Below are 13,189 nucleotides of genomic sequence, written 5' to 3'. Positions count from 1 at the left end.
TCTGACTGGTACAGGAGACTGCCCCTCCTTCTCCAGCAGAGCATGAAGTAGAGTCTGGGTTTTTTAACTTGATTAAATGATAGTAGTTGTTTATATGGCAATATATACATAATACCTTAATATCCATAAATCTCTAAAACCTTTACTGTATCAAGTATGATGCTTCCTTTCTTCTTTTTTCTTCTAAATTTCTAAGTTAAATTTTGTACTACAGAAATGAAAAAAGTGATGAAACTTGAGAAAAGATAATTTTAAATCACTAAATAATCTGCCTCTTTGTTGTTTAGGATAATAGAAAAGGAAGAAGTGTGAAGAATTTATGCTCACTGGATTCCCTTTCATAGTAGGGTCTAAGTGAGTCAGGCCTAAAGTAGGCTCTCAAATGGTACTTCCAGTTGTTGTTACATGCCATCAAGTCACCTGTAACTCATAGGAACCCTATGTTCAGCAGCTCTGAAATCTGCCCTGTCCTGAGCCAGTCTCATTGATTTGAACACACCTTCTCCTACTGCCCTAGTTACTGTATCAGTCCGTCTCATCTGGAGTCTTCCTCTCCTTTGCTGTCCCTCCACTCTTCCAAGCATGATGTCCCTCTCTAAAGACTGGTGCCTCCTGGCCATGTGTGCAAAATATGTGAAATGGAGCTTCAAAATCCTAGCTTCCAAGGAGAAACTTGGTTTCACCCTCTCCAAGACAGACCTGCTTGTTTTCTTTGTGGTCCGTGGTATGTTCAGGACTCTTCTCAAATGCAGTAATGGTCACCCATGGTGGATAGAGTTTGGTGTAGTTGCCCGATTAAAACAAGCTTGGAAGCAGGAGTGGCATCCACTTCTGAAATAGCTTGCCTCCGGAAACCCTATGAACCTGGAGCAAGGATGAAGGTTACACAAATGTTGAGGACTTTCCTTCATAGGGTCTCTATGCCTATGACTTGATGACACTTAACAACAACAACAATCCTAAAAACCAGCAAGTGCTGGTGGCCTAGTGGTAAGAAGTTGCGCTGCAAGCCCAAAGGCTCATGGTTCCAACCCACCAGTTACTCCCTGGTAGAAGGCTGGGCATTCTACTGTGCAATTTGCTGCCTTTGAAAGCCTGCAAGAGAATCAGCTATGGGGGGATTCTGACTCCATGGTACACAACAATCCTAGAAAGAGCATGCCTCCCTCACCTAGTCCTCTGTATGTCACTTCTGCCTTCCTCCCTTTTAAACATAATTCACCAGTCCTGTAACATAATTATGAGTTTTTTAGGAGTTTGTTAGAGTAAATGAAATTAACTTAATCAAGTGGAATACCTAGATGACATTTGCCTTCCATTAGTCTTATATTGGTAAGTTTACAGTGTGTGGTGAAATTTGTTATTTCAGTCATTATGGCTTTTTGTCTATCCATTGTGCTCAGTAGATTAATCTTCGTGTGTGTGTGTGTGTGTATGTACATACAAAACTTCCCCCCCCCCAGAAGCAGCTAATTTATATAGCAACTTATTTCACTGTGTAACATGTAGTTATTGTTACACTATTAAAATTATAATTATCACAAGTCCCAGACCCTATGAGCTGAATGAAGTTACTTGTATATATCATTTCATGTTTCTAGACGTTAAAAATTGAGATGTGTTTTATTATTCAACAATAGGACGTTATTTTTCTTACTCTCTAATAACTAGTCTATCAAAACAAAATAATCTGTGAAGAAATGGTAAAGGTTACTAAATATTAAAAACTTTAAAACTATGAAAGTTCCTTTTAAAATCAATTTCCAGATAACCTTGTAAATTTAGTTGTCTTTTTAAAGCACTGAATAATGCATTGCAGCTTACTATTAGTGAAGAAGAGTGGAATAGGAACAACATTAATAATAAAGACTAAAGGTACACCACTAATTCTGTTTCATCAGCTTTCATGAAGAGTGTTTTACTGTTGTTATTTACTTCTATAAGACCACCTACTAAAGGCTGCTGGTAGTTCTGATGGAAGCATAGTAGGGTTTTATGCCCTTTTAATAATTTTACACTTAAGAATTATTGGTTGATAAATTTTAACACTTAAGAATATTTTTTAAACTATGTTTTATCATCTCCAGCATGTCATCACTTGTAAAACTCATGATTTTAAGTACCACAAAAGAAGTAGGGTGGGGGTGGGGGTAAAAAAAAAATTCCTAGTTAAGCTATGTATTATCAGTTGTAGGACATATTCCAGTATAATATAATGTGTTTAATTGAAGTATCTCTTTTACTCTGAAAAACAAATCAGTGTTGTATTCTCCGAACTCAAACTCTTTGCTGTTTAGTCAGAATTGTTGGATAGCTGACCCTCCAGCTGGTTTTTAGAGTCTGAAAATCACATGAGAGGAAGTTGCTCATCTTCCTTCCTCAGAGCTGATGGTAGAGTCAAATCACATGCCTTTGCCTTGACAGCAGAGCTCCTTTTGTGCAAGGTCACCGTAGCGCCTCAGTGTTCTAATAGTAAATTGAAAGTAAGAAAATTAATATAGAGCGGTACTTGTCACATCTCTACAATAATCATTGTAATTATTTTTGCTAGTTTCTTAAAATAGTCATCTCATTTTGGTATATTATGGCAAAGTTTGATACTGTTAACAGCCATCTATTTGACCCCAGCTCATGAGGAACTCATGCACAATGGCACAAAACCCTGTCTGATTCTGCATCATCCCTCATGATGGTTTCATTTCAGACTGTTATGATCTGTAGGGTTTTCAGAAGCCTGCTTGCCTTCCTAGTCCATCTAGGAATTCTCTGCTAAAACCTGTGTAGCATCAAAGCAGTGTACAAGCCTTCATGACATAAAGACTGTTAACTGTACATGAGGTTCATTGACTGTGAATCAAACCCAGGGTTCCTACATGGAAGACCATAATTCTACTACTGAATCACCATTGTAATATGCAGCAAAGTTAAATATGTTTTAGAAGTTATACCTATGGAATCTCTAAAACAATCCTTTCTCAGTCTGTGTTCTTATATATAACTTTTTCATTCTTATTTGTGCTGCATTTTTATAGGGCTTTTTGTTTTGGCTGTATCTCCTGCTCTTTTTTTTTTTCCATTCATTCATTGTTGCACATTTTCCTCCCCCCTCCCTCAGTCCACTTACACCTCTTGTTCCAGATTGTTGTTATAAATATAATGCCTAATCATATGTTCCTTTCAGAGAGTTCTTCCCCTCAACTGTTCCAATTCAGTGTTCATTTTCTACCCACACTTTTTCTATTCTTCTCCCGCGTCAGTCCTTTTTTATAACAGTGATATTATGCAGTATTTGTCCTTTAGTGACTGAGATACTTCACTCAGCATAATGTCTTCCAGGCTCACCCATGTTGTGTAACATTTTATGAGTTCGTTCTTTTTCAGTACTGCGTAATATTTTGTTGTGTGAATGTACCATAGTTTTTCTATCCATTTGTTGATGGGCATTTGGATTGCTTCCATCTCTTTGCTGTTGTGAATAATGCAGCAGTAAACATGGGTGTGCAAATATACACAAAACCAAGAGCCAGTCCTAATGTCACATTCTTCTCATAAAAGTTCAGTCTCCCAAATGACCTGTTTTGCCTAGAGCTTGAAAAGATATGGGAAAAGGATACATCCCTGATGCATTTCTTTGTTGATTTTGAGCCATGCAGTATTCTCTTGTTAACACTGTGAACAACACATTGAAATCTTGCCTTATCCTGTGCTCTTCTTTCACCATAGTCAAGGCCATTGTTGCAATCATGATCTTAATCCATCCCTTTGAGGATCTTCCATTATTTCACTGCCTTCTTACTTTTCCCAGAATGATGCTTTTCCCCCCCAAGTACTGGCCCTTCCTGACAACATTTTGTAGTATAGGAGGTGAAGTTTCACCATCTTTGTCTCCAAAGAGTCCCTGGTTGCACTTTCTCTAAGACAGTATTGTTTGCTTCTTTGACAGTTTATGAGATACTTTATACTCCTAGCCATCACCACATTTCAAGGCACAAATTCTTAACATCTTTTTGTATTAATTGTCCAACCTTAAGAGACATATGAAACAATTAAATTTACCATGGCTTGAGCCACACTCACTTAAATCTTTAAACTCTCATCCTTGTTTTTCACCAATTTTAAATAAGTCCTTGATGGCACATTTACCTAATGAAACACATTTTTTGTTTTCTTTACTGCTATTCCTGTGGGTATTGATCCTGGATACAAGTAACATGAATTGACAACTTCAGTCTTTTCTCCAGTCCTTTTTTAGCATGATGTTACCTATAGGTTCAGTTTTGAGGATTTTTGTTTTCTTGATCTGTAGTCTATAGTGAAGGCCATAGTTTTTTACCCCTTTCAGTAAATACTTCAGCTCTTTTTCACTTTCTGTAAGCAAGGCTGTGTCATTTGCATAAGGTAGGTTTTTGATCAGTCTTACTGCAATTTGATGCCACATTCTTTATTCTTTGTTCCTGATATGCCCTTTCCTGCCCCATTTACACAATCCCAGAGATTCACAGTGTGAAACCACCAGCTACTTCACTTTATTTTTCAGAAGAAAGATGGTTAGTCTCCTTCCACGTGATTAACTGCCTTTGAAAACCCACTGAAGGGCAGCTATGGATCGGGTCTTACTGGATGACACATAGCAACAAAAACAATCTGCATTGACAGGGAACTCCGATTGATTAATGATAAGGACTTTTGCTGCCAAACCAATCCATCAGCTGCTCTCTGGGAGAAAGATGAGCAGTCTCCTGCCACAGTAGATTTCAGCTTCTGAAAACTCACTAGAGAGTCAACTATGAGTTGGTTCTGACTTAATGCCATTTAAGAGCACCCCTTTTATATTGGTTTATCTACAATGATATCCATTCACAAGTTATATTTAATAAGTTTACTTTGTTCTTGTTTATTATAAAATTGTTATGCTTACCTCCTGAAAATATCGTATACTGAGTACTATGCAGTTATCCAGGTTGTTAGGTTGTTGATTTGGGGGATGTTTTTGTTTGTTTGTTTTTTGTTTTACATCTCTTTCCCTTTCACATATTTTGAAGCTTTTTCCCCTATGTGTAGAAATGGATATTTATTTGCTTGTACATTTGGAGGATTAACAAATAGTCATTGCAGAGCTGCTCCTGTGATGACAAATTGCCAGAGCTTCTTTGTGTTTGAGAATGTCTTCATTTCTCCGTCATTTTTAATGACAGCTTTGCTAAGTAAAGAATTAATGCTGGTGGTTTTCTTCTTTCATTATTTTATATACGTCACTCCATTGCATTCTAGCTGCTGTTGCTTCTTGGACATAAACTACTGTGTGGTAAGCCTTATGAAAGCCGCTTGGTAGCTTGTAGTGTTTTTTTTTTTCTTATACTGTTTCCAAGTTTGTCTTCTTAACTTTGATTTTCACAAGTTGTAATAGTATACAAAACACAAAAAATGATCTTGTGTGTCTTGTTTGGAGATCATGGCATCATCTGTATTTTTAAGTTTGATTTTATGTTTAGATCCTGAAACATTTTTTTATTGTGTTTTAGAAAATAGTGTCTGTATTTTTTTGTTGTTAAGTACTCTGAGATTCAAATATTTCTGATGTTATATTTCATGATTGAATCTCATATTTCTTTTTTGGGTTGTTTGCTTTTATTTTTCCTGTATTCTTGAAACTTAAGTTCAGTTGTGGTTTCTTCTCGTCTGTTTATTCTGTCTTCTGTCAGTTTGAGTCTAATCTTGAGTAGTTTTTATTGTTTTTATTTTTTCTAATTCATTTTTTTTTATTCTGTAGTTTTAGTCATTTTACTTTGCTATTGCTGTCTTATTCAGTGGAGTTGTAACTGACATATAGCTGACCCTCCAGCAGGTATTCAGAGGCGTTAACGTCACACTGGAGGAGATTGCCTGTCTTTCTCCTGTGGAGCATCTGGTAGAGATACAGATACAACTTTTTAAAGTTCTCACGTTGAGTCTCTCATTTTGCTCCACCATTTGTTTTCTTACCACTGCTAATTTCTGTGGTGGTGTTTTTTGGTTTTGCTTTTCTTTTTTTTTTTTCCCCCCCTTTCTTAGAACATATTTAGCATCATAGTTTGAAAACTAACATCATTCTTTTCTCCAGAGGAGAAATTTCCTCTCATTTGTGTTTTGACTGACTTTTCTTTTCTCTTGATTTTGTGTGTTTTACTTTTTTTTTTTTCTTTCTTTCATTGAACCATTTTATTGGAGTTTTTTTGTTCTCACTTTGAATTTGCACTTTGTTCTAGTTTGACTCCCCGGTGGTGTAAGATCCTGCTCATGGGTCAAAGATGTACCTAGTCTCCCTCCACAAAAACTAACAGCTCTGATCACCCTGTGGAATAGTTCCAGCCATCTGTACAGATTCACTTTAAGTCAGAATTGACCCAGAGGCAGCAAGCATTGTATCTCTTCCTGAGAACTACTAAAAGGCATTTTTATCTTCAGAGTTTAGGGTGTTTTTTTTTTGTTTTGTTTAAGAGTTCATTCAGTAGTTATGGGATCTAGATCTTTGGAATTCAGTATGCTTGCATGGAAGAGAGAATTGTTTACAGACAGTGATAGGAAATGGTGTAACTCAACTTTCCTATGACAGAGGGAGGTGTTTTCTATGTTTCCTTGGAGCTCCTGCCCAGGTGTACCACCTTGGGCTATTTCCACTCTCTTCTGTCACTGTAAAGTACTTCTCTCATGCTAGCCCCCTTGTTCTAGTACCTGTCTGTCTTGAGCTTTAGCCAGATTCAACAGCAATCTCTTACAGCATCACAGTCTTCCTTTGAGTTTCTCTATTCCAATTGAAAAGCCCCAAAACTCCCATGGCCTCTGTGTACTGCTTTCAGAATATTAGGCTGCAGCTGATTCAGGTTAGTGCTTTTTTTTTTTGTATTTCTTGTTTGTGATGTTACCCAGACCCATGTGAACATGACTGTGATGACTAGAGTGTTCCTGATGTTAGCGGGCAGCTTTTCCCAGCTTCTGTGTTATCTCTGTTACTCCTCTACTCTGCTTCTAAACTCATACTGATCCTCCAACAGTTTCATTGCTGTTGGGAGTTGTGACATTTTTCTGTGTGATTTCCCCCCCCCCCCATTGGTCAGTAGATTTATTGTTGGAAGAATAAATGGGAGTTTCCACTCCCATCACTATCTTATTCTGCCTTGAATAAGCATCTAAGTGCCTTTGCATGTCTTTAAAGCAATAGTAAAAACAATGGTTGAGTAAGCTTATGATTATATTATAATGCCTATGAATATAACTAAAATGATACCATTATTCTTTGTAAAGCTAAACAATCTTAAATTTCTTCAGGTTTTTTCTGTGAATACAAAAATTCTACAAATTGTTTCGTTTTGAAATTAGGATGTCTGATGTTTGAGGGATGATATGTAATGTGAATCTGTTTTGTAGACCTCAACCTTGTCATAGTCACTGGACAAGTCTGTATCATCTGCTTGATTCTAATTGCTCAATAATATAAACAAATGAAGGTAATTTTGACATTCCCATAATATCACTGTAAAAGAGACTTTGCATTCACATAAATTTATGGAAAAGTGTTTATTAAAACTAAAAAAATCTGGAAGGCTTTAGAAGATAGTGGTAGAGAACACTCAGTTCTTTTTCTTTTCTTTAAATTATTTGATTATTTTAACAAAATTACTTAACTCATAATATTTCTGTTAAAGATTTCCAATTTAATAAATTATTAAAGATGTATGTTTGTATGTAATGGTGTATATGCTAATGATAACCTAGTTTTCTTACAAGTATCATGAAATGATGCTGGTTTGAGACCAACTTAACCATTTTTGCTTTGCTTTGTTTTTAGGACACTGATAATTATACAATGGAGATCTCACAATGAAGATGAAAAAACAGTTTATTCACTAAGGATTATACAATTACATCTTGCTGCTACAGACTCTTCTATTAAAGAATTCTGCTTCTCGTTGCTTAGGAGTAGGAATTGATCATCTTTTTGGTCATTCTGCATTGGAGTTTACCTCCCTTTATCGTATGATTGTCAAGAAATCCTGATCAGAATGTAACAGTAGATCTCTGTCTAATTGCTATGGAAGGTTATAAACTGACACTCGCTTATTAAAGTTACATCTAAGCCCAAGAAAACCATTCTTAAAAGTGAATAGAAACCAAGCCCTTGTAAATACGTCTGTTGAACATGACTCATGGAGAAGAGCTTGGCTCTGATGTGCACCAGGATTCTATTGTTTTAACTTACCTAGAAGGATTACTAATGCATCAGGCAGTCGGGGGATCAGGTACTGCGGTTGACAAAAAGTCTGTTGGGCATGATGAAGAAGATCAGAACTTTAACATTTCTGGCAATGTATTTCCTGCCTGTCAGAGTAATAGTCCAGTCCTCAACACACATACATATCAGGGATCCAGCATGCTGCATCTCAAAAAAGCCAGACTGTTGCAGTCTTCCGAGGACTGGAATGCAGCGAAGCGGAAGAGGCTGTCTGATTCCATCGTGAATTTAAACGTAAAGAAGGAAGCTTTGCTAGCTGACATGGTTGACAGTGTGCCTAAAGGCAAACAGGATAGCACATTACTGGCCTCTTTGCTTCAGTCATTCAGCTCTAGGCTGCAGACTGTTGCCCTGTCGCAACAAATTAGGCAAAGCCTTAAGGAGCAAGGATATGCCCTCAGTCATGATTCTTTAAAAGTGGAGAAAGATTTAAGGTGCTATGGTGTTGCATCAAGTCATTTAAAAACTTTGCTGAAGAAAAGTAAAGCTAAAGATCAAAAGCCTGATACCAATCTTCCTGACGTCGTGACTAAAACCCTCATCAGAGATAGGTTTGTAGAGTCACCTCACCATGTTGGACAGAGTGGGACAAAGGTCATGAGTGAACCGTTGTCATGTGCTGCAAGATTACAGGCCGTTGCAAGCATGGTGGAGAAAAGGGCTAGTCCAGCCACCTCACCCAAACCTAGTGTTGCTTGTAGCCAGTTAGCATTACTACTATCAAGTGAAGCCCATTTGCAACAGTATTCTCGGGAGCATGCTTTAAAAACTCAAAATGCAAATCAGGTGGCAAGTGAAAGACTTGCTGCTATGGCCAGATTACAGGAAAATGGTCAGAAGGATGCTGGCAGTTTTCAACTCTCAAAAGGAATGTCAAGCCATCATAATGGCCAAGCAAGAACATCATCAAGTAAACCAATCACTAGCAAAAGTAATTCTACAACATTTCAGAGTCCAACAGGTATTGTTCCTTCTTCCCCCAAAAATTCAGGCTACAAGAACTCACTGGAGAGAAACAGTGTAAAGCAAGTTGCTAGTAATAGCTTGCTTTTACATCTTCTTAAGAGCCAGACCATACCTAAGCCAATGAATGGACATAGTCACAGTGAGAGAGGAAGCATTTTTGAGGACAGTAGTACACCTACCACTATTGATGAATATTCTGACAACAATCCTAGTTTTACAGATGATAGCAGTGGTGATGAAAGTTCTTACTCTAACTGTGTTCCCATAGACCTGTCTTGCAAGCATCGAGTTGAAAAGCTAGAATCTGACCAACCCGTGTCTCTGGATAACTTTACTGAATCCTTGCTAAACACTTGGGATCCAAAAGTCCCAGATGTAGAAGTCAAAGAAGATCATGATACCTCAAAGAATTCTAAACTTAGTTCACACCAGAAAGTAACACTTCTTCAGTTACTACTTGGTCATAAAAATGAAGAAAATATGGAAAAAAATGGCAGCCCTCAGGGAATCCACAGTGATGTGACAAAGTTCAGTTCTCAAACTTATACAAGGACTTCTGTAATAGAAAGCCCCAGTACAAATAGGACTAGTACTCCAGTGAGCACTCCACCATTACTTCCATCCACCAAAGCGGAGTCCCCCATCAATCTTTCTCAGCAATCTCTGGTTATCAAGTGGAATTCTCCACCATATGCCTGCAATACTCAGTCTGAAAAGCCAATGAATACTGCCTCCAATCACTTGATAGACCTTACAAAAAACAAAGAATCTCAAGCAGAGAAATCAGTCCACAATGAAAGTGTACAAAACGCTGCAACTTTCAGTGCCAGTAAGCTGTTACAGAATTTAGCACAATGCGGGATGCAGTCTTCCATGTCGGCAGAAGAACAGAAACCCAGTAAGCAGCTGTTACCAGTAAAAACAGATAAACATATTGGTGTGATTGATAGATTAAACAGTCCTCTGCTTTCGAATAAAACAAATGCAGTTGAAGAAAATAAAGCCTTCAATAGTCAGCCAGCAGCTTCTGAACAAGGACTCTGTGGATCTGAGATAGAAAATCTACTGGAAAGACGCACTGTCCTCCAGTTGCTTCTGGGGAATCCCAACAAAGGGAAGACTGAAAAGAAAGAGAAAATCCCTCTAAGAGATGAAAGTACTCAGGAACATACAGATAGAGCTTTAAGTGAACAGATTTTGATGGTAAAAGTAAAATCTGAGCCTTGTGATGACATACATAGTCATAATACAAATGTGCACTTGAGCCACAATGGAAAGAGTGACCCCTTCTTAGGCATGGGTCCCACAGTGCAGAAAAGTGCAGCTGCCTTACCAGCTTCCGAAGACTTGAAATCCGAGCCTGCTTCACCTCAGGATTTTTCTTTCTCAAAGAATGGTCTGTTAAGTCGATTGTTGAGGCAAAATCAAGAGAGTTACCTGGCAGATGATCCGGACAAGGGTCACAGAAATAGTGAACTGACACTGGCAGAATCAAAGAATCTTTGCATGGTCCCTAAGAAGAGGAAGCTTTATACTGAGCCTGTGGAAAATCCATTTAAAAAGACGAAAACTAACACTGTTGATGCTGCAAACAGTGCTCCAGAGGTCCTGTATGGGTCCCTGCTGAATCAGCAAGAGCTGAAATTCAGCAGAAATGATCTTGACTTTAAGTATCCGGCAGGTCATGGCTCTGCCAGTGAAAGCGAGCATAGGAGTTGGGCAAGAGAGAGCAAAAGCTTCAATGTTCTGAAGCAACTTCTTCTCTCCGAAAACTGTGTGCGAGATTTGTCCCAGCACAGGAGTAGTAACTCTGCTGTTGACAATAAGAAGAAAGGACACAAAAATAACGTGGTGAGTAGCAAACCTGAATTCACCATTTCCTCTTTAAATGGACTGATGTATAGTTCCTCTCAGCCCACCAGCTGCCTAGACAACAGGACATTTTCATACCCAGGAGTTGTAAAATCTCCAGCAAGTCCTCCTTTCCCTGAGCATTTAGCCTTTGCAGGGTCAAGACCAGAATCTGGGCTTTTGAATGGTTGTTCCGTGCCCAGTGAAAAGGGACCTATTAAATGGGTTATCACAGATGTAGATAAGAATGAGTATGAAAAAGATTCCCCAAGACTGACCAAAACTAACCCAATACTGTATTACATGCTCCAGAAAGGAGGCAATTCTGTTACCAGTAGAGAAACACCAGACAAAGACATTTGGAGAGGACCTTCATGTACCGAGAACAACTCACAGGTTATGATCAAAGAAGAGTTACTTCCTGCTGCAGAAACTAAAGCTTCTTTCTTTAATTTAAGAAGCCCTTACAATAGCCATATGGGAAATAATGCTTCTCGCCCACACAGCGCAAATGGAGAAGTTTATGGACTTCTGGGAAATGTGCTATCAATAAAAAAAGAATCGGAATAAAATGTACCTGCTATCTAGCTTTGGTTCTTTTAAAAACTAATTAGTGTGAACTTGAGATCTGTATAAATACAAGCATGATTTGAGAAAAGCATGGTATAATTGAAAACTTTTTTTATTTTGAAAAGTATTGGTTGCTGGTGATGTTTAAATAGGCATACTACTTTTTGCTTTAAATTAGATGTCATGAGGAAATTACTGAACTAGGAATTGGTTGTTTAACACTTCTGTATGCATCACACAACAACTGTGAGTAGGCTATGAATGAAATTATTTTATATTCATGAGTAATAGAAATAAAATGGAAATCTCCATCCATAATGAATCACTGTATTTTGATGCCTTTCATCCCATTCCTTTCCTTAGGGTACTTTAATTTTGGTTTTTTTTGGAACTCACATAACACATTTTTTAAAGTTCAGTAAATTATAGTAAGTCATAATTACTAAATTCGAAACCTTGTGTTTATTCAATTTCATTATCCAGTTGAGTACTAAATTAGTGGGGAAAGACATTTTTCACTTTTGCTAAAAAAAAAAAATAAAAAGAGTATTTCTAATTCTTGAAGGGAATTTTATGGTTCCTAATGTTTTCACCCCAACCCAGGCTTTTTCAATATTTCTTTGAACCTTGTACTACTTCGTAAAAATTGATTACATTTGAGGGTGATATGATTGCTTCTTTAAAAAAAAGAAGGGCAGATTTCCATTTTTGTATTTTAACTATTTTACTAAATTAATACTCCTTCTTTTACAGGACTAAGGAAGTTAAAATTCATTTTCAGGTGGCTTCCTGAGTAGTTGAATACTTATGAAATTGCTTTTATCAAAAGCAAATATCTTTTCCTTAGATACTTGTCACTATGTCTTGTAAAAGTTAGTTCTCACCACTTTTGTGGTTCTTGTAAGTTTTATGACCAGGGTTTCTTAAAGCTAGACTCAGACCACCTGCATTAGAATCATCTGGGGGACTTGTTTTAAATTCAGTGACTTTTTTAGGCAGTACATCTCAGATGTAAGAAGGAGAATCTCTGCTGAGCAGACAAGGGAAACTCCTCGATATTGCCATGTTCCCTAGGTGTTTCTTCTTCAGATTGAAGTTTGAGAATCTTTGCTTATTGACTTTTCTCAGAACATAGAATACAACTGAAAATAATAAGGGAAAAAACCCTAATGCTTATATTTTTCCCAAGATGGTCACACATCAACTCAAAATTTGCAGTATTGTAGTTCATATATTTATGTCTTTGGAAATCAAGTTCACAATACTTTTTATGTAAAAAAATTTGACAGATGGGACAACTTTCGTATCTGGCTCAACATCTCAGGAAAATCTGTGATTATTTATGCGTCCTAGTGAGTAACATCTACTTAATTAGCCTTAGGGAATGGAATACCAGGGCCACTTATCAAACTCAGGTGATTCTAGGATGATTTGGAAACTTCTCCTGAATGCATCCTTCTATTAAAATCATTGTCCTCAAAACAAAGCTAACAAATAGAAAAACACTTAGTTTAAACCCAGGAAAGGTACTGC

General features: G+C 37.4%; 1 protein-coding gene across 1 annotated transcript in view; it reads left to right on the top strand.

Moving 5' to 3' along the window:
- Positions 1-12,188, top strand: part of NRIP1 (nuclear receptor interacting protein 1) — a 72,635-nt gene extending 60,447 nt beyond the window's left edge. The window contains exon 2 of the mRNA XM_006889816.1: positions 7,826-12,188. Coding sequence (XP_006889878.1) covers positions 8,177-11,656 — 3,480 coding nt within the window. The 5' untranslated portion in view covers positions 7,826-8,176 and the 3' untranslated portion in view covers positions 11,657-12,188. The remainder of the gene's footprint in view (positions 1-7,825) is intronic.
- The last annotated feature ends 1,001 nt before the right edge of the window (positions 12,189-13,189 follow it).

The sequence above is a fragment of the Elephantulus edwardii genome, unplaced genomic scaffold (genome assembly GCF_000299155.1).
Source record: "Elephantulus edwardii isolate Elephantulus edwardi_28Jun2011 unplaced genomic scaffold, EleEdw1.0 scaffold00081, whole genome shotgun sequence".
Classification (NCBI taxonomy): Eukaryota; Metazoa; Chordata; class Mammalia; order Macroscelidea; family Macroscelididae; genus Elephantulus; species Elephantulus edwardii.
The sequence above is the reverse complement of the archived record's forward strand: the minus strand, read 5'-3'. Positions and strand labels throughout refer to the sequence as shown.